This window comes from Fragaria vesca, linkage group LG5, assembly GCF_000184155.1.
Source record: "Fragaria vesca subsp. vesca linkage group LG5, FraVesHawaii_1.0, whole genome shotgun sequence".
Classification (NCBI taxonomy): domain Eukaryota; kingdom Viridiplantae; phylum Streptophyta; class Magnoliopsida; order Rosales; family Rosaceae; genus Fragaria; species Fragaria vesca.
The window spans coordinates 20,312,000-20,334,587 of record NC_020495.1 but is presented as its reverse complement, the minus strand read 5'-3'; the positions used below and the strand labels follow the sequence as shown (position 1 = coordinate 20,334,587).

Genomic DNA, 22,588 nt, shown 5'->3' with positions numbered 1-22,588 from the left:
ATTGAAAAAGATACCAGTGTTGGAGCAATTTTCTCTCTCTGATATATTGAATACGTATATGAATTTACAAGGAGAAGAAAATATATAGAGAACTTGAATCTAACTACCAACTGACTTTCTATCTAACAAGTATGGATTAACCATGCCTAACAGGCTAAGCCATACACATGAACAATCATCACTACAGTAATTGAAGACATGCTGCTGCAGTAATTAGACAAACACCATGCTGCTGTTCCATACTGCCCCATACTTCAACTACACCACTACACCACTACACCATGACATCACTACACCATGCTGCAACTACATACTGTTTCAATACCAAATTATATCTTATTAATCTTATTCAAGAACATATATATTACTGGACCTGACTTTTGTACTTGCCCATATCCACAAGTAACTGGGGATAAAGACTGGAAGCAAGTCAAGCAACTAAGGATTATACATAAATCAAGAAATGTAAATGGACTTTATCCTCTAAAATGACATCTGATGCCTCTAAAACGGACCAACCTGAAATACCCAGAAATTTCCTATACATTCTGAAAAAACAAGTTATGATTCTTTAATTTAAGCAGGGGTTTGAAATCTTCCAACTCTTTAATTAGTTCTACTTGAATCATTTCTTAGGTCAACACACTCCTCAATGTTAAATCAATTTGATCAACATAAATTACATCCCTAAGCGAAAATAGAGAAAACAATGAGAATGAGATGTGGAACTGTAAATTAGTAGTCATCTGAGAATGAGGTTTCGGAAGACGCCAGAGTAGTTGATCGCAGGACGAAATCCGGCTAGTTGGCCCTCTCAGAGCCCTTTTTGAATTTCAGATTTTATAGTCCGCAGTCCGCACCTATCTTCTTTATTATTATTATTATTATTGTTTTTTTTTCTTAGTCTTTTTTATAAACAACTCAAATGCTACGACTATAATATCAGAGTGAAACTCACGACATTCCCCTTATAAAGAAAAGACAAGAACCTAATGGTACTAAGCATACTAAGCACATGTTATTTGATTTGGTGAGAAGTACTTTTTAATTAAGTAAAGGAGTGAATGTACTCCATCTAGATATATCAGTCTCTTAAAGCTTCTGCCGAGCCGTCTTGGCGTCGCACAAGTGAGGGCGCGTAAACTGTCGCTGCCTCCTTCTTGGTGGCATAGACTTTTCTGGCGTTTGGAGCAGGTCCAAGCCTGGCATTGATGCTAGGGAGTTTCTAGCCAGTACTATCTATAGCGAGCATAATCAGCGTTAGTGTCTCTAGTCAGTCTGTTATTTGTTTTTATGGTTTCTTATGACTTTGTCATAGGTACGAGTAGGTGATTTAAGTAGCGAGCATATGTATCATCGTCTACAAGGAAAAATTCTCTCTTTTAATTGTGAGGAAAATGTTCTTAGCGTTGACGGGTCAACTGCCCAGAAATTCTCTCATCGTGTGAGGAAGGTGTCCTTGGCGTTCACAAGTCCAACTGTTAGAAATTCTCTCAATTTGTGATGGAGTTGATCTTTGCCGATCAGGAACCAGGGCTTTGAACAACAACCTAGCAGGAGAAATGACACGGGTGAACTTTGTTTCATAAGTGAACACACCCATGATGATGATCGTGATAATCACAAATAGAATGCCACACCCCTACTTGTTGATATATAGAAAGAAACAATCTACTACTCCAAAATCCAAATGGTGTGCTACTCAGAACCTAGTTAAATTCTAATAGAATGTTATAAATCCATTTCTGTATCCTTGATAGTAGTAGACTAGTAGGACTGACTAATATTTTCATCACAAGAAGCTTGCAAAATAAGGTGGGAGGACTTAAACAATACAAAATTCGGTATATCATGTTATCTGATGCCTATAGCTCTAGAATTTGTAAGGCAACAATGTATATCGGACTCTTGCTCATTATATCATTCTTTCCCCCAACCAAAATCAGCCTCATAGATTGGAAACCTGCACACACTCGAAAACGTGAAGTGTAACCAGCTCTCCTTTTGCAGCCTTTTCCATCCTTCTCCTCATGAAATCCAAATATTCCTTGTAGCCATCTTGAAACTTCCTTATATACTTATTGTCAATCTTGTCTATTTCCTCAAACACCCCTCCCTCACAAGGCCATCACTCTCCTCCCCATCAACCAATGTTGGCGCCGCAGTGGCTGCCCGGTAATAGTTCCCAAAACTATGTGGCAGAGGTGGATCGAACCTCGAGCGAAGATCCATGATATACACAACCGTGCATAACCTTCTCAAACTCGATTCTTCTTCTTTTACATAATACAAAGTGAAACATATATAAGCTATTATTCACAGAGATTAAAGACACTTAGACACTAAAGAGCAGCAAACATTTACATTAGGAACTACCTGGCCACAGTGGCATAGCCTATCAATTACACCAATCCATCATTAATTTGTACAACAGTACACGACTATCAGTATAAGACTAAGAATATAAAAAGACCATCAGGACCTAAGACTAACGTTTACTTATAGTACAGGAACGCCAGGGGGCATTCTGGATTACCTTAAACAAAGGCAATTTTTGGTATACACACCATGTACAAATTTACAAGTATTTAAGTATATGGATAAACAAAGGCAGCTGGTTCCCACAGCTGTGACGAATTACTTCCAACTTTTCCATCTAGTTTCGAGTTCGTGGCTGAAGACATTGCTGGGCAGTGGACAGTACTCCCCGTCAGTCATGCTGTCTATGGAATACACCTCCCATCCTCCTTCTCTCCAGTAGGTTGAGTAAACCTCAGGGATATGCGAGACTCTCCAGTTATCTTTTCCATCTGGACGAATAGTCTTCATCAAATCCACTGGCATCTCAGAGAACTCGAGAACTTTTAACTTAAGCAGATGCTCAATCCCTGATGGCACCTTCTCCAGAAGCTTACACCGCTGGATGCTGAGCTTTTCAAGACAATCCATTGCACCCATCTCAATGTCTATGCGCCTAAGTTCATCACATTTGTCCAGGCTTAAGATCTTCAGCTTTCTAAACCCATCAGCCTTGAAACACAATTTGTCTCCGACAAATACTTGACATAATTCAAGTTGAACAAGATTGGGAATATGTCGTAGAGAAATGAGTGGATCATCCTTTAGCCTACTCCATTTTAGAGACAATCTGACTAGGCTTGGAAGAGAAGGAATCCAATGGGGTAATGCATCCAAACGTCCTCTCATGTAGAGCCGCTGAAGCAACGAAGGAGGAGAAGAAAGGTGTTGAAGGTCAATTATCTCATCTTCTTCCACTGAAGCTATGGATAGCGCACGAAGATTACTCAGCTTTTCAATGGATGAACATAGAGCCTTTCCATCTGCCTTTCTCAATTTTAAAAGACCTAACCTCCGCAGTTGAGTTAGCTTCCCTAGCTCTCTAATAATCGTGCCACCATCTTGGTTTACCTCTATTAAACAGAGCTTTTGTAATGCTCGCAGAACACCTATTTTTGGGGTAACCTTAAAACCATTCTTTGAGCCGAATTGTTCATATGATACAAATTCATGCTTATATACTAGAAGATGGCGTAGGCGTTGAAGCTTGAGGATCTCATCAGGGAGTTCACTGACATTGGAATGCTTAAGATCTAGAGTTTCAAGATTTTGAAGCTTCCCAATAAATTTTGGAACAGTTTTCACCTTGGTTTCCCTCAAGCTAAGATATTTCAAGAAGTATAAGTCCACAACTACAACTGGAAATCTCTTTAAAGGCAAACTATGCAAGTCTAACACATTTAGCAGCCTAAAACCGTTGGGGAATAATGCAGCGATGGAAGGCTTTCTACTGACTCCAAAGATGAATAAGGAACGTAATTGAGAAACTGACCTGTTTGGCTGCACAGTTTGCAATGTGTTATGTATAGATAGGCGTCGCATTTTATCAGACCATTGTGCAGGCACACTTTTTTCTTTCACAATTGTTGTGAAGTTCTGATCTCTTGACTTGGAGATGATGATCTCCCGCAAAAGATCATGGATCCGACATTTTTTTACCCTTCCATCAGGAGTAGTTGTGGCCACTTGCATTAGGCTCCTGTTCAAGAGTTCATGCAGATAGTCATCTGCAACTTCTTCCAGTGTTCTCCCTTCTTTTGCTTCAATGAAACCCTCTGCTACCCATAACCGGATTAGCCTCATCCGCTCAATCAGATGACCCTCAGGGAAGATGCTCAGGTATAAGAAGCACGATTTGAGGAAGTAAGGCAAATCACTAAAACTGAGTGAAAGAACCTTTCTCAAATACTTGAGCTTGTCATTACCCTCTATTTCTGCCCCAAGGCTGCGACCGACCATGTCCCACTCATCAATCCGTCTTATATCTTTTGTAGCCAAAACACCACTGATTGCAACAATCGCAAGGGGAAGACCCTCGCATTTTTTTAAAATGTCCTTACATATGTCCTCCAAGTGAGGAGGGCATTTGTTCTGTCGAAATGCTTTTCTGCAGAACAAATCCCAGGACTCTGGAGGAGGCAAGGGCTTTAACTCATAGACCTTACCATCAGAGAGTACACGAGTGGTGGCGGCTACGTCTGCATTTCTTGTAGTGAGCATGATGCGGCTGCCACAACTGTTGTTAGGCAATGCATTTTGAATAGCATGCCATTCACACAGGTCCCATACATCATCCAAAACAATCAGGTACCTCCTTTGTTGTAGCAACTCCTTGATTGTTGTCTTCAACTGATTGTTGTCCATGCTTGTCACTACTTGTGGAACTCGTCTCCTAATTGCTTTGAAGAGTTGTTGAGCCATGTCTTTGAGAAGTTCTCCAGATTTGAAGGATCGATTGACAGTGATCCATGCACACACTTCGAAATATTTTTTCACTTCTGGATCATCATAGACTTGCTTTGCCAAGGTGGACTTCCCCATTCCCCCCATGCCAGCCAATGAAACTACTTTCCGCCCAGGACTACTTTTAAACAGCCACCCCACCAGTTGATTTCTTGGCTCATCAAGGCCCACAAGATCTGATTTATCTAAAAGAAGGGCATCTCCCCGACAGTCGTGCCATGTATTCCCACCACTGTCAGCTCCTGGACCTTGTTCAGCTTTGATGAATTTGTGACGGAGTCTCCTATGAACCTCAGAAATGTTTTTGATTCTTGAGTTGATGGCTTTTAACTCAGAAGCAATTCGGTAAGAAGCTTTTGCATTCTTGATACAGCATCCCAGAGTGCGTAGAGAACCATAGATTCCATGGCCATGATCATGTTCATGCAGCAAAGTGAATGCATCTAGAATATCTTCAGCTTCATGAGCAACATCTCTGACTTGCTTGACCCAGACTTCGACTTCCTGATCAGTTTCCTGCAATACATCTGCAGTCCTCAGAAAAGCTCGCATCCTTTCAAATTCCCCTCGAAGATAAACCCCTTCTTCTCGAACACCTCCGAATATGACTCCCAACAAGTGGTCGTCATTTTCGAAAAAGGCTGCAAGCTTCTCCAGCAGATAAGTTACTGAACCTTCTGCCATTGTGTATTGTGTTTACTATCTTGGAAAAACAGCCTCTGCCAATCTCAAACTGCAGACCGACATTGGCTGCATCCAAGTGACTTGGCTAGTTGCTCCAAGTTACATACACTGCAACCTTGCAAGTATTTATACTAGAGCATCTGCTAATAAAAAAAATGCAATAATCAAAATCTTTATACAGTTAAGCAACAACATACAAAATCCAAGGGAAAACAAGAAGTCAGATACACAGGGAAATATCTTGGTAGTAACAACATAAACTTTGGAAGTTCCAGTAGAGTTTAATTTTACAGTCACTTTCTGCTTACCTAGTTTCTACAAATCTAAAATTAAAATCACTCTCAATGGATTTTCCTGGTTAGCAACAATGAATAAGGATAAACCTGACAGCATATACCTTAGCTGGCAAACTAAATGCAATCGATTTCATCTTATCCTAGGAGAGACATGTTAACCAGAAATGACTTCCATTCTTACCAATTCATCATATATATAATGTCTTACATCATAAAACTTTTCCACAAGTAACTTAAAAAGATTGACTGAAAGCAACACACCATTATATATATAATTACATATAACTGTATGCGTGTGCGAATTCACCAAAGGCTGTAAATTCCATAGCAAAGATAGTATATGATGTAATCTTAGCTTTCATATGAAAGTGTGTAAAAGGGGGCAACCTCGTTATTGTTTAACAACAACCCAGCAGTTTCACATACACATTCAAACTGACTTTCTGCTCTATATAGAATATCATATACGTTCTAATATGTTCAATGCATCAGTTTCTTGGAGAGAAGAAAAGGTCAAGATGGAGTTCAATCAGAAAGGCATAGAATTTGATCATATTTTGAATACCCAATTTCAGAAATTGATGAGAAGAAAGTTTGGGTCAGTAGAGTCACCTGAGAAGTGAGAACAAGTTTTGCGACGACCCCCAGTCCAGTTTTGCTGGAAGAACATGGTGTGGCTACTGGCTGGGGCGTATAAGACCAAAGTGACCGAAAAAAGTCGATAGTAAAGGGTCTACATAAGGGGAGGTTCTAATAGGAACACCGTTTAACAAGTCAACAAGTAAAATTGTAAAACCAAAGGAGACTTTTGGTAATGTTTTAATGTTTATATTTTTATTTTGAAAATAAGAATGAGATGAAAATGTGTTTTGTGATTAAGGATAAAGCGTAAAGACAAAGAGATAGTAAGAGAATCATTATCTTATTCATTGATAGGAGTCCTTTATATAGAGAATTAAAAAGTACCAATATGATAATGATAAGGAATACATAGTCATATTCTAACTACATATCTTGATGACATAAGGTCAAGACATACATATGGAATATCCTAGAACATTTTGTGATATATTTCTTAAAATTTATATAATTAAAACAGGCTTGTGAGTTCGATTGACAACAAACTCATGTAATATTTGAGTTGTTTAACTGATCCAAAAAAAAATGAAAAATGAAAATTGAAAATCTTTTATACTTTAAAAAAAAAAACCTAACTGAGATCAACAATTTGGCGTTTACACCTTGTCATTTCCTGTTAAAAGTGCATGCTATTCACAAACCCATTTTCTCTATTCAATCACCCCTGCCGCCTACAACCCAACCACCAAGAGGACATGTAGACGCCTTTGAAAAGGAAGGTCATACCTAAATCAAATTCTGGGTAAGGGTCTTACATTTAGGCCCAGTTTGGTATTGAGTTTTGGAGATTAAAATCACTTATAATCACTTTTTTAGATAGATTTTCTGTTTGGTAAAAACTTAAAACGTGCTTATCTAAAACTTTTTTGTTTAAATAACCACGATTTTAGAAAACAAGTTGGGGGTTGGTTATTTAAAACTGAGTTTTTAAAAAATTAAGTTTTTAAACTATAATACCAAACTAAGCCTTAAACTGCCACCCAATTCAATTGATGCTGCTCGTGTCACCTCTGTGTGATACCCATATACAAAAAAGTTAGTCACATCGATGCATTGAAAATAAAACCAAGCCTCATTGTGCAGCCTTTGAGCCACATCTTGAGGACTACACTTAAAATTCAACACCCATTCAGTAGCAGCAACATTAATATGAGAGCATCAAGATGAACGCTGAAGTCTGCCACTGTCTAGATTAGCAGCAATTGGAGGTTGAAAGTAGCCTAGGGTTCAAGTATGTGAGAGAGGCGGCTCACAAGGGTTTTGAAGTGGTAAGAATGTTTGTGACACTAGAGTTTGATTCTATGCGGTAGTAGGAAAACTGTGTTGTTTGTTCTATATTTTTACTTAGAAACAAGTGTAATCTTTCTGGCATGTCAATGTTATTTTACAACAAAAGTAGTAGTCAATAAAACATAGCTTTAGTAGAGACTCCTGGTATTATTTCAAGATGTTTTCTTGATACTTATTGTAATTTACTGTAGTTTGTGATTTGGGCTCAATCTTCCTCTCTTATAGTCTTTTATTTCATTAATCCATGCTCCAGGACAGCTGCACTGATCATTTTTTTTTTCAGAAAAAGAAAATAAATAAATAAACAATTGTGTGCCTTCTAGAAATTTTTTTTATTATCAATTAACGCTCTGCATTTTTAACCTTGCAATTGATGTACAAAAGTATTGTCATAGCCGATATATCTAGAGGGGTCAATATCTTATCTTCCACCGTATCTCCGATATTTAGGATATTTATGATATCTGATCTCCGATATATTAAAAAAAATATCTGTAAAAAAAATTGGAGTGATATCTGGAAGAGAAGTAATTCCCCTTGAGGTATATTTCAATGAAGAGTGAGGGTCTCGAGTGATATCTGGGATAAAAGTAATTCACTTGATATCCCAATGAATAGTGAGGGTTTTGACTGATATCCGGAAGAGAAGTAATTCCCTCAAGGTGTATCCCAATGAAGAGTGGGGGTCTCAAGGAGAGCAAGATTCCCTTCGAGGGATATCTGGATGTAGATCGATCTATTATACAATTATCAAACTTGGAGATGAGTGGAGGAATATTTTCACTTGAGAAAGAGAATGAGTACAGTTAAGAAAGATAAGGTGCACTGGTGAGACCGTGAGTCTGTGAGATAAGATAGAGAACAAGTTGCTAAATTATAGAGATGAGAGAGAGAGAGAGAGAGAGAGAGAGAGAGAGATGTGACTCGACTATATAGAGTGAGTAGGACGTACGACAATAGATTACGTAACGTAGTGGTACAAAACGATAGACGACCAAGTTACGTAAACGTAAACGTTAGGTTTAACCTAAACGTTTAAATTTTTACGGTTTTAACCTTAAAACGTTTAAACCTTTAAGGAAACGGAAAAAAAAGGTTAAAAAACGGGAAACCGTTAACGGGAAACGGGAAGGTTAAAACCGGAAGGGGTAAAACCGGAAACGGGTAAACGGGTAAAAGGAAACCCGGGGTAAAAGGGGTAAACGGGGTTAAACGGGGGAAACGGGTAAAAGGGAACGTAAAAACGGGTTTAGGGGAAACCCGGAAAAGGGTAACGGGTAACCGGGTTTACGGAAAGGGTAAGTACGGACGAGTTAAGAGGACCGTTAAGAAGGTACCGAAGGTACGAAGTAGTAAGAACCGGTTAGGAACGGAACGTACGTAGTACGTACGTACGTACGTACGTACGTACGTACGTACGTACGTACGTACGTACGTACGTACGTACGGTACGTACGTACGGTACGTACGTACGTACGTACGTACGTACGTACGTACGTACGTACGTACGTACGTACGTACGTACGTACGTACGTAGTACGTACGTACGTACGTACGTACGTACGTACGTACGTACGTACGTACGTACGTACGTACGTACGTACGTACGTAGTACGTACGTACGTTACGTACGTACGTTAGTACGTACGTACGTACGTACGTACGTACGTACGTACGTACGTTACGTACGTACGTACGTACGTACGTACGTACGTACGTACGGTACGTAGTAGTAGTAGTACGTAGTAGTAGTAGTAGTAGTAGTAGTACGTAGTAGTACGTAGTAGTAGTAGTAGTAGTACGTAGTAGTAGTAGAGAGAGAGAGAGAGAGAGAGAGAGAGAGAGAGAGAGAGAGAGAGAGATATGTGAGAATTATAGAGATGAGAGAGGGGACTGAGAATTCTATATAAGAGCTTAGCCCTTAGGTACACCATACATGATACATCACAAACCTACTCCAAAGCATAATTCCCAATTACATAACTCCCCCAAGAGGCGTACATCAACATAGAAGCAGTATTGCATTCCTACAATCGTTTTGAAAGAAGTTGTTTTATTCAGGTATATTATATATAGAGGGAGGATCTAAAGAGGACCTCTTTACTTTAAGAATTTGAGGATTTCTACTATTTTATATTAGTAGATGACTTTATTTAACGATCTCAACCGTTGATCCTCTAGATTCATATGCAAGAAACATGTCTACAAAATTTCAACTAATTATTCCATAATCATTTGGTCATTTAAATTGACGTAAACAATTGTAGGCCGTTAGATAAAATTAAAACGAATATTGTGCTAATCAAATGGTTAAACGTTTTTCATTTTGGCTATTTTTTTACCGGATTCATATGTGGGTACGTAAGTACCTAGGAGATGGGTGGCTTTGATTGTCAAAATACATACTAGAACTAAAAACATCCTCACTTTAAGAGTTTAAGGAGGTTCTCTCTCGATCCGGACTCATTATATATATATTTATATTACCATTTTGAAATTACATTCTTTGTTTTAGAAGTTACTCACTAATTTACAATAAATGTGCAATAAAATTTATATTGTTATGTAACAGATTAAAAATGGCAAGTAGCTGTGGCAATGATACAACATGGAAGTACGCAACGGTTATTGAAGGAAATCGTAATGGCACAAAATGTATATTTTGTGAAAGCATTTTCCCAAGTGGTGAAATTAGAAGATTGAAGAGTCATTTAGCAGATTATGATCCACACAAGAGTGTAAAAAAATGTGAAAAGGTGTCAGCAAATATCAAGCATGAGGTGATAGCATGGATAAAGAAAACAGAATGTATCAAACAAGAGGATACCATGTATGGGAGGAAGACTAGAGGTGCAAATGATGATCAAGATGTTGCTTCAGTTGCACTAAGTTTTGAGTCTATTAGTTTAGGTAGTGGGACTGGAACCTCAAATGAATCTCAAGAAGGCAACAATCAATATGACTATAATGTTTATGGTTCTAATCAATGCGCGGAAGTCAGTGATCAGTCATCCAGTTGAATTCATCATTATTATCCACTTGTAGGGGAAACAGTCGGCTGCTCCAAAGAGATATATGATTATCATATTCAACACTACAATTCGTACTATATAAGTTATATGTCTTGGTCTGATTATTGTACTTTTGTGGACCAGCGTGCGTCTTATCAACAACCTAGATTCTCATTCTGGATGTAGATGAAGTTGATGTTTGTAAGATTTATATGTAAATCCAATAAATTAAATATTTCAAAAAAGAAAAATCTTCCCAAAATCCCGATATTTTTTCCAGGATATCCTCGAGATATCCGATATCTTCTTTTTTCAAAGTACCGATAGATACACCAATACCGATATTTTAATCCTTGGTCACAGCCTAACAAATTAACAATTATGAGTAACTTCTTATCCATAAGACACTTCAAATTAGGGGTGGGCAATATATATTGAAAATGTTGTTACCACTTTGAACCACACTGAAAAAATGATTCAGTAACCGCACCGAACTAAAATGATGTCGTTTTATGGTCACATCGCATCAAATCGTATAAAAACGGTTTGGTTGCGGTTCAAAACTTACAAATTTGGAATGCTTTGTGCCAAACTCAAGTTCGAATCTATATACTTCATCTCCTAAGGGATTGTCCCAGAGAAAAATGAGGTACGTGTTGTGAAATATTTCGTGTAATTATGCTGTAAATTCTAGTTCTTACTTTTAGTTGGTAAATGCCTAAATAAAAATTTGAATATATACATTTCTGTGTACTAAATGCTCCTTGTAATGGAATCTAGATCCTCTCCTCATGAGAGGCTCCTCATACTTCCTCATAACTCAATCTCAGCCTTTTATTTTCGTACCAACGGCTAAGATCTTCTTAGTTAATATTAAACCCTATTTTCACATATACCGAACTTACCTCTCTCTCTTCTCCTCAAAATATCATATCGTGTTAAAAAACAAACAAATGGAAAACCAAGATCGCTCTCTCTCTCTCTCTCTCTCTCCCATCGTTGCATCTCTCTGTCTCCCTCCGCCGACGACGACCTCTTCCAAGATTGTGCTGACCCACCATATCCGGCGTCCTCCACCATAACCCAAGCTTTCTAATCTTCACTACTGGAGTTTGAGGTTCGATCTCTACCTTGGGTTTTAGTTTTTCATTGTTGAGGGTTTGATTGTTGAGCTATGTATTAGTATACTCAATAATTCTTCATCTGGTTTTATGCATTTCTTATCTAATTTGATTGTATTGGTTGCTGGCTTGTGTTTTTTCCATTTGAATTATATTTTTGAGATTGAATTATGTATTTGGAATTTATGCACTATATGATGGCGGTGAACCAAAACTAGATGATGTGTTGCAACCGGGAAAAAATATGGTGGCAGCAGGCTATTGCAAGTACGGAAGTTCTTGCACGGTATGTGAGAAGACACTTTCATTTTAGTTTATATGCATCTCTAGTGAAACACTACACACAACCGCCTTACCACTTCCAGATGAGTAGTTATTCTGAATCCAGCAAAGACGCATTTGCTTCTTCTTATATTGGATTCCTATAGATGTTCTTATGGCTGCCATTTATGTTTCAATCTTGGTTTAATTGCAGGATCTACGATTTTCTTTTGCTATAGTATAGATCTGCATGACAATGCTTTACTTGAAATGTATGCTTTTTTACAGTTTGTGTTGACCACTAGAAGCGGAGTTCATGGTTTCACCCTTGATCCATCTCTTAGAGAGTTCATACTAACTCACCCAGACATCAACGTATATCTCCTTTGTATACTCTCTTCCACTAGCATAATCCATTTCTTGTTCTGCAATTGTTAGTAAAAACCTTAAGGGTAAACTGTTGATTATCGATTCAAGTCATTTAACTGCTGAACTTAAAAGTTCATTTATTTTCTTTTCTCATTTGCCAACAATTTTTTCAAGATAAACTCCCTTGCTTCAATAAGTTGTTAACCTCCCTTTTCATCTATTCTCCAACAAAATGTCTTTAATATATAAAAACGGTTCTCGATCCAGTGACTTAGCTGAAGTAATTTGGTCTTATGTGGGTGGGAAATATAGATCATTTTGATCTGAATGCGCCGACTGCTGGACCGTATATTATTCTTGAGAATAACAACTTTCTTTTGGCATTGTTTATCATGCATTTTATGTCTACATCTTTGCCCAGATTCCGAACAAAGGAAAGTTTTATTCTGTGAATGAAGGGAATGCTAAGAACTGGGATCGTCTAACAACCAAGTATGTCAGCATTAGTTTACAATTTACTTTTATATTTTCTTTAATCAACTTTATCGCTACAGCTTTTTGACCTTAGTCTTCCAGATATGTGGATAAATGCAAATTCCTAACAGATGGTTCTCCACCAAAGTCTCTAAGATACATCGGAAGGTACTATGGATGAGAACTTGGCAGTTAATGTAACTCAAGTGTTTATGTTTAACTAGTATTGCTTCTTATCGTCTGCCACTAGTTGAACCACAGTCTTGGACTGTATTGTGGTCCTGATCCGGTTGTTTTTATGTACTTGTTGCAGAGTCACATATTATAAATCCAAGAGAGGTTATTTTTATGAAAGAGAGGTGGTGGAGCTACAGTACAGGCTTTAGCTCTGTGTTTTTGAATCTCTTTAGCTCTGCGTTTTCCATGATAGGTAGATTCTCTCTTTTTGAATCCCTTTGCATTAAAGAAATCAACCAATATACTCTGGTCTTGATCTTCCACATCTTTATCACCGTTTATTTCTAGACGTAACACATCTTCAACAATCTTTGCTAACTTATCAGCTTCCATACAAGCTAACTCATATGCCTTCTCACTCTCAGATGCTCTTGATGCTACTCGAACAAATTTAGAACATAAACTTCTATATCAAGAAGTTTTTGTTTCAGTCTTGGATTCTCTACAATCTGGTGCCCATGCATGTATTCCACAACATTATCAACTCTTGCATTTTTGGTCCACCTCTCTAAGACATATTGCTCATGTATCTTTTTCATTAGTGTAGTTTCTCTACCTTCTATCATGACTTTGATACAATGCCTACACAAGACACTTTCCATCTCAAACATTCTACAGCTGCAAGATACAGTACACTCACCTTATTTTATCACTAGCCACTCCTTAGTGAATCCATCTCTAACAACAGTGAAGATAAACTTTTCACAATTGGACACACACTTCGTTAGGGAAGACTTTAAAGAGTCTTCAAACTGAGCTTGAAATATTTTATAGATCGCTTTGGTATAAACTTCTAGTGCATGTATCAAGATGCTTACCTCCATTTTACAGTGAACAATTCAGAACATCAGATCATACTCGGCTTCCAATTCCTTATACCGCTTATCATATACCATTATTTCAAAGTGAGTAAAAAACTCAGGCAGCTGAAGGTCTGATTTTGAATAACCCTTCAAACTAGCATTGACGCTTTCACTCAGTTGTGTAGTGTGCATTCCTGCTAACCATGTCCATTTCACATATGCATGCACCTATTTTTTTTCTTATTGCAAATGTTGCAGCCAACCAAGTATCATCATGTGCATTGTACTCATCAAGCATAAACTCCTAAGCACTTAAGAACTCATTTTCTTCCTTAATCTGATAAAGAAACTTGTTGAATACATTACCTTCCTTCTCATTGCCATTGGAGTTTCTAAATAAGAAGCCTACTTTCTTTGCAGCATTTTGCATTAAATGCCATAGACAAAGTCGATAGTACGTATCAGGCATCACATGTAATACAGCCTTGGCTATTGATGCATCTTGATTAGTAAAAAATGTTTGTGGAGGCTTCCCACACAATGCCTTCAAAAAGGTTTCAAACAACTATATAAAGGATGCAGCAGTCTTGTCGTACATTAGAGCAGCTCCAAATATAACGGTCTCTCTGTGGTGATTTAATCCAACAAAGACTGCAAATGGTCAATTTGTTTCATTAAGTTTGTAAGTTGTATCAAAACTTACCACATCTCCAAATATACCATAATCCATTATCATTTTAGCATCAGCCCAAAAAATGTTAGTGATTTGGTCCTCATTGTCCACCTGCATCTCATAAAAGAACGATGGTTTTTCTAACATCTGTTTTGAAAAATATTCCATAAGATAATCAGTTTCTCCAAATTTCATTTTTCTTTGTCGGACAGTTCGAAAATAATTCTTTTGGTCTTGCCTTGTAAATCTCAATGACTCTCTTCCACCAGCTTGCTGACCCATTAATTCAAATGCAGACTTTGGCGATACTCCTGAATTTGCAATCAAGTCTAGAAAAACACCATCTGTAGATGTTACATTTCGTTGGGATGGCAACCATTGCACACAGTCTTGTATGACAAGAGGATGATTATGCTCTTCAGAGAAACGGTAAACACAATATTTTCATGTATGCCTAACTAACTTAATCCCCATAATCGCTCCACATCCGGTTTTTCTCTATGCTATTGGATTTTTTGTCAAATTGTCTCTCTTATCTTCTTTCCGAAAATCTTCCTTACAACATATAAAAGTCCTTGAAGTGAGTACTCTTTTTTTATCCTTGGCATAACCGTCTCTTCTAATGCTAAAGCCTTCATTGCGAGCATACACGTTATAAAAGTTAAATGTAGCAATCTCATAATCAAACTCTGTATAATATTTAGGTTTCAAATCTTCTTTTGATCGCTCCAAACTATTGTTGCTTTCTCCCACAAACTTTTCCATTCTTAAAACCTATATTCAACAATCACAAGAACATGCACAAAAGTGAGATTCAATCTCAAAACTATAATTCAAATGGAATAAACACAAGCCAGCAGCCAATGCAATCAAATTAGATAAGAAACACATAAACCCAGATGAAGAATTATCGAGTATACTAATACATAGCTCAACAATCAAACCCTCAACAATGAAAAACTAAAACCCAAGGTGGAGATCGAACCTCAAACTCCAGTAGTGAAGATCAGAAATCTTGGGATAGTGGAGGACGTCAGATATGATGGGCTGGTGCAACCGCAGAAGAGGTCATCACTGGTGGAGGGAGATAGAGAGATGCGATGATGGAAGAGAGAGAGAGAGAGAGAGCGATCTTGGTTTTCCTTTTGTTTGTTTTTTTAACACGATATGTTATTTTGAGGAGAAGAGAGAGAGGTAAGTTGGATAGATGTGAAAATATGGTTCAATATTAACTAAAAAGATCTAAGTAGTTGGTCGAAAATAAAAGGCTGAGATTGAGTTATGAGGAAATATGAGGAGCCTCTCATGAGGAGAGGATCTGGATTCCTTGTAATGCAGGGTTATGTTTATTTTTACATAATTATCATAATGCCTTCTCTTATTGCATTTTCTTTTGTCATTTTCTCTCAAACTGTATTTGGTACTGGTTTGGGTTAAAATTATATTATCGTTAAGCATTACCTTTATTAGAATCTAACATAGGATCTGTATGTTGGTCCAATTCCCTTTTGTTGCAGCAGAAAGGATTTTTCCCAATTTTGACTTTTGCACAACCAAAAAGCAGTCGCAATTCAAACATGGATTACCAATTGAATTGAATGTACTCTTACTGGTAATAATTCCCGGGCTACATGTTACATTGCGAAGCCACTTACAATGGATAATATCAGAAACCTATGGCAATTTGCACTCTGTAGCAACAAAAATGTGGTGACAGACGTTAGCGAAGTAATGCTCACGTTGAATCAGAAACAAATATACAGAATTCTAAAAGATAAAGGTTAGAAGGAATGAACTACTACCTGCAACGGTTTAACAGCTTTCACGAAAGCAAGGGAAATACGTTGTTAGACATTACAACAAATGAAACTAGAAAAGTAATGCTCATGTTGAATCACAAACAAAGATACCAAATTATGATACGAATTTTAGATTCTTTCTTTTCTCTTCATATGACAGTATGACTCGACTTATGAATATGATGGAAGTTTGGTGTTTTTTTTTTTTTGGAGAAAATCTTTCAACATAACCATGAAATGCAAACTACATTTCCTAGAAACAAATTTTAAAGCTCCAGATCAAAGTCTAAATGAAAAACAAGGAATCTAAAAAAGAAATACAACCAATGATCTGCTGCTGGATAATTTGTCCTCTAGCACCTACTGTTGCTGGGTACTTCCTCCTCTAGCACAGGCTCATAAATCTTCGAGTAACACTATCTCATAAAACCTCTCTTTTGTTGTGAATTTCTTCACAAGTTTTCAGTCAATAAATACCCTCATACACACACACGCAAAGAGTGCAATATGCAGACTCGCCGAAGTATTGAATGCCACTGCATAAAAAACAATCTCTATAATCGCAATCAACACCCCGTACACCCCTAGAATCCAACTCGCCCTCCTCCATCTAAACCTATTATTAAGCCTCCAAGGTTGCTTCTTACAACCCATCACCATCTCAATCAAGCTTAAAACAAGGATAACTGATGCCACAACAACCCCAATCCCAACCATCCAATTTTTCTTCAACATAATCCTCAAATGAGGTGCCTCTTCCCCTTTCTTCTTCTTCTTCTCCACCTCAAGCTCATATACCTCTGTAGCATGGGCTACGAACGGCTCCAACATCGAGATACTAATCTAAATAGTTAATTTCGTGCAAAAGATGACGGATTCGGTTACGGTGTCTTTATCAGTCTCAACCAATCGTCTGACGTCCTCGATCGGCAACCTTGTTACCCCAAAATTGTTATGGGCTTCGAGATCGTCTGTGAGCATCTCCACATCGTCTGATGCAATATGTACAAGGAGAAAAACTAATAGGGAGTGAAATTTGAAAACCCTCAATTACAATCCACACATCCTACCCCCTTTTTTTTTTTTTTTTTGAATCAAAATATCAATGATTTCAATCATAACACATGTAGAGAACCCACTTTTCATCATGGAATTGTCAAAAATGTCACTGTCTTTGACAATTTGAAGAGAAAAAAACATGGACAATTTTGACATTTTCATACTAAAAACTAAAAAGTGAGTAAATATGTGTAGATTGTAATTGAGGGTGTGTAAATTTTACTCTCCAAACTAATTCATGTTGGAAATGAGTTAAAGAACTAAAATTACATAAAGATTATAAATGAATAAAACCAAAGATACTTACGTGTACTTTAGTACTGAACATGGAAATGTTTGTGATGGGTATGTCAGATAATTCAGAACACAATACAGTAATGTGATGTATTACTTGAAAATACTCTAGAAACTTCAAACAATAGAATCTTGCAGCACACAATGAATTTACAACATTGTCATACATGAGTAAACCTAGCTAGAAAAATGTACAAAGTAAAGCTAGGATCTTTAACCAGGGATGTGTATATTTACCATTTACAATGACCTTGTATGCAAGTAGAATTAATTTACAGTTATTTACAATATATACACAACATGATGAATACCAGATCCAAGGAACTGAACAATTACTTCCAACGAGTTTCAAGTTCATGGCTCTTCATGACAGAACTAGGCTGATCATGAGGAAAATTCTCTCCTTCACTCAAACCCTCTAGAGGATAGACCTCCCATCCACACTCTTTCCAGTATGTGAAATAAACTTCTGGAATGTGTGCGACTTTCCAATAGTCATTGTCCTTCTCATGTGGACGTAGCGTCTTGATCAATGTTTCTGGCATGTCAAAAAACTCGAGCACCTTCAGTTTGCTCAGGTGTTCAATGCCTGATGGCACCTTCTCCAATAACTTGCAGCGCTGGATGCTTAACTTTTTCACAGAAGGCATTGCTCCCAACTGCACCTGTATGTACTTCAGTCCCTCAAATTCGTCGATACCTAAATGTTTGAGCTTCTTGAACCCTCCAGCTTCAAAGCATAATGTCTCTCCTTCAAACACCTGAGATAGTTCGAGGTGTACTAGATTGGGCAAATATTGAAGGAATACAAGTGGATCATCCTTCAACCTGCTCCATTTCAGATATAACCTGACAAGGCTATGCAGAGAAGGAATCCAGTGAGGTATTGTCTCTAACCGTCCTCGCAGGTAGAGGCGCTGAAGCAGTAGAGGAGGAGAAGAAAGATGCTGCAGATCAATGATCTCATCCTCTTCTACTGAAGTTATGGATAACGCGCAAAGTTTGTTCAGCTTTTCAATCGATGAGCAAAGGACTTTTCCATCTTCTTTCCTCATCTGTACAATGCCTAACCTTCTCAACTGAACTAGTTTCCCAAGCTCTTTTAATATGGCACCACCATCTTCGTTTGCCTTGATGAAACAGAGCTTTTGAAGGGATGTCAAAGCCCCAATTTTCACTAGTACCTTGAAACCATATTTTGAGTGAAAGTCTCCATAAGGTACAAATTCATAACGATATACCAGGAGATGACGTAGATGTTCAAGCTTCAAGATTTCAACTGGGAGTTCAGTAACCAGAGAATGTTTAAGATCCAAGGTCTCTAGGTTCTGAAGCTTCCCAATGAACCTTGGAATGGTTTTCACCTTGGTACCTTTTAAACTCAGATACTTCAAAAAGAAAAGGTTTATAATTTCAACCGGGAAAACATTTAGAGGCGCATTTTGCAAGTCTAAAACATTAAGAAGTCTGAACCCTCCAGGGAAATACTTTTGTAGTAATGGCTTCTCAGGAACTCTAAACATAAATAGAGAACGCAGTTGAGAAACACACCTGTTTTTCTGTACATACTGCATTGAGTTGTGCAATGATAGGCGGCGCACTTTATCGGGCCAAGGAACATTTTGCTCTTTAGAAATTGTGGCAAAGTTCTGATCTCTTATCTTAGAGGTGATCATCTCTCGGAAAAGGTCATGAACACGAATGTTCTTGACCCTTCCATCAGAGGTTGTGTCAGCAGCTTGAATCATGCCTCTATTCAGTAATTCACTGAGGTAGTCCTCCGCAACATCTTCCAATGTTTTGCCATCTTTTGGTTCGACAAACCCCTCTGCCATCCATAATCGAACAAGCCTCATATGCTCAATTAGATAATCCTCAGGAAAGATGCTCAGGTACAAGAAGCAAGATTTTAGATAGTATGGTAAATCATTGAAACTGAGAGAAAGTACTTTTTTTAAGTCCCTCAGTTTGTCATTGCCCTGAATTTCAGCTCCAAGACTATGGCAAACCATATCCCACTCATCAATCCGACGCTGGTCCTTGGTAGACAAGACACCACTGACCGCCACAATTGCAAGGGGCATCCCCTCACACTTCTTCAAAGCATAAGTACAGATTTCCTCTAAATGAGGAGGGCAAGATTTCCCCTGGAATGTCTTCTTGCATAAAAGTTCCCAAGACTCCGACTGGGGTAAGGGCTCCAAATTGTAGACTTTCCCTCCAGATTCTACACTGGTCGTAGAGGCTACTTCAGCATTTCGAGTTGTGAGAATGACTCGGCTACCAGAAGTATTGTTAGGCAAGGCATATTTCACAGCATCCCATCCATACAAGTGCGATACATCATCTAAAACAATGAGATATCTCCTTTTCTGCAGGAAGTCCTTGATTATTGTTTTCAAGTGATTGTTATTCATATTATTGATTCCTGCTGGAACAGGCCTGCGGATTGCGTTGTAGAGTTGATGAACCATGTCTTTTAGGAGTTCTCCAAGTTTGAAAGACCGAGTAACAGTGATCCAAGCACAAACTTTGAAATGTTTCTTCACTTCTGCAGCATCATAGACTTGCTTGGCCAGGGTAGTTTTCCCCATCCCTCCGATTCCAGCCACAGAAACTACTTCACGTCCAGAACCACCTTTGACTAGCCACCCAACCAGCTGCTGTATGAGCTTGTCAATGCCTACAATATCAGTCTTCTCTAGAAGTAGAGCATCGCCTTGATGGTCATCCCATGTATTGCATGCACTGGTGGAGCCTGCGCCTTGTTCAGCCATATTGAATTTGTGACGGAGTCTCTTGTGAACCTCCGAGATTTTTCTGATTCTCAAGTTGATGCCTTGTAATTCAGAAGCAATACGATACCGAGCTTTTGTGTTCTTAATGCAGCAAGAAAATCTATGGATTGAACCATATAATCCCTCCCCATGATCATGTGCCTGCAGAAGTGTAAATTCATCAAGAACATCTTCACTGTCGTGAGCAATGTCTCTTAGTTGCTTGACCCAAACTTTGAGCTCCTCATCACTCTCTTCAGATGCATCAGCAACCCTCAGAAAAGCCGTCATCCGCTCCAGCTCTCCTCTTAGATAAACAATTTCTTCCCTAACCCCTCCTCTCAAAAGTTGCAAATCATTTTCAAAAAGGGGTGCAAGCTTGTCAAGCAGAAACTTGACTGCACTCTCCGCCATAAACTCTCTCTTTGATTACCCTTTTTTCCTCAACTGATTTCCTGCGTTCAGAATATGGGATTAAATAATTGAAGGGCAGCTTGGAATATTCACCGAAGTTGCAGATACCTTCCTGTAGTCAAAGAAGTAACAGCAACTGGACTTCGCATTTTCTTTCTAAGAAGCAATCACAGTAATTTCCAACTCGGAACGTTCCATGCAATTAAATGTAGTAATGCTAGGAACTTCCCCATAAACTGTCACAAAGTTCATCAATCCATTATGGTATGTTTGATAGCTTCCTGGTGATTGCCTTTGTGATCAGCTCAAGCACAAGATAATTTTCTGACAAGATGCTTAACAGATGCATCTGCAAACAAACAATAGCATATAAACTTTGAGATTGATTGATTAGTTGGTTTAATCTATGATTATAATAGAATACAATATGAAAGTGACATACATAGAAGTTAGAACGTTAAAAAATTGTCTCATTCTATGACCTTATTCATCAATAGCCTCAAAACTTGACAAACCATGTAAACAGTATACAAATCATAAATTAAAAGAAAAATAAAAAAATTACCCTGTTAGTATATCCCTGCATCCATTTCCTGGTGAATCTTGCCATCTGTAGAATATGTATCTTGTGACATCTATTTTCTAGTAGTTTAACCTTATCCTAATTCATAATAATACGTCCCTTTTGCAAACAAGTTGTTACTAATAATTAATGAATGCAAAAGGATAAGTTGTCGCTGTTGTGGTTGCTTCTGCAGCCAATCCCAGTAACTACTTGATGATTTCACTTGACATTGTATACTAGAATCTATAGCCAAGTCAAAGGAAAGCTCCACCTTTCCTGGAAAGAATGCATAGTGTTAATGGTTCCCTAATATACAATAATGGCAATCCTTTTCAGTAATGAACATGTTTGAAAAGTCAGCGTCCTACTTAGATATCTATCAAGAACTCGTTTTACTTCCACATTTCACAAAAAATAAATGAAAAAGGAACCAAAAATGAAGACTAACGCATGCTGCTTCGATGCATTTTGGTGAGACTTGCTTGGCAGAAATCAACAGTGAAAACTGAAATGCCAAAGCACTCATCAACCCCAAATGAATTCTTCAAGCGGATGGTTTTTTGGAAAAAGAAAATATACTTTGGAAAATCACAAAAAAAAAAGAAGGGGGGAGAAGCATATATACTCGTTAGTAGTTACCAGTAGGCAGTAGCCATATTATGTTTCTCGAATGAAAAAAAAAAAAAAAATATTAGACATATTACTGACTTCAATTGATAAAGAACATACATCAATTTTTAGATCCCCTTTGTAACCAAAAAAAAACAAAAGAACATAAATCAATTATACTGACCAGTCAGAAGAGTGATGCTTGCAGTAGAATTTTCTTGAAAAACTCTCTTCACAAATTCTGGCACCAGCAGGCACTGGCAAGTACGTTGACCCTTGAATGTTTTCATCAGAAGCACCCTTACGCCTATCATCCAATGCACAAGAATTACAAAAGTCTGGAATCAGATTTGCTGACCAACAGATTTGTGGTCAGCAAATCTGATTCCAAG

At 37.9% G+C, this 22,588-nt stretch overlaps 2 protein-coding genes across 3 annotated transcripts; both read right to left on the bottom strand.

Moving 5' to 3' along the window:
• Window positions 1-2,340: 2,340 nt before the first annotated feature.
• LOC101313703 (disease resistance protein RPM1-like) lies at window positions 2,341-5,675 on the bottom strand. 2 transcript variants are annotated; one of them, XM_004300130.1, is made up of 2 exons: window positions 3,851-5,675; window positions 2,341-3,766 (listed from the first exon to the last, which is right to left on the bottom strand). In XM_004300130.1, the coding sequence occupies exons 1-2, from the start codon at window positions 5,503-5,505 to the stop codon at window positions 2,638-2,640; spliced, it is 2,784 nt and encodes a 927-aa protein (XP_004300178.1). In that variant the 5' UTR covers window positions 5,506-5,675; the 3' UTR covers window positions 2,341-2,637. The 2 variants fall into 2 exon arrangements, with proteins under 2 accessions (XP_004300178.1, XP_004300177.1); XM_004300129.1 differs by having other exon boundaries at window positions 2,341-5,675.
• Window positions 5,676-18,163: 12,488 nt separating this feature from the next.
• On the bottom strand, window positions 18,164-21,022 carry LOC101313415 (disease resistance protein RPM1-like). The gene is made up of 2 exons (XM_004300128.1): window positions 19,383-21,022; window positions 18,164-19,298 (listed from the first exon to the last, which is right to left on the bottom strand). The coding sequence occupies exons 1-2, from the start codon at window positions 21,020-21,022 to the stop codon at window positions 18,164-18,166; spliced, it is 2,775 nt and encodes a 924-aa protein (XP_004300176.1).
• Window positions 21,023-22,588: the final 1,566 nt, after the last annotated feature.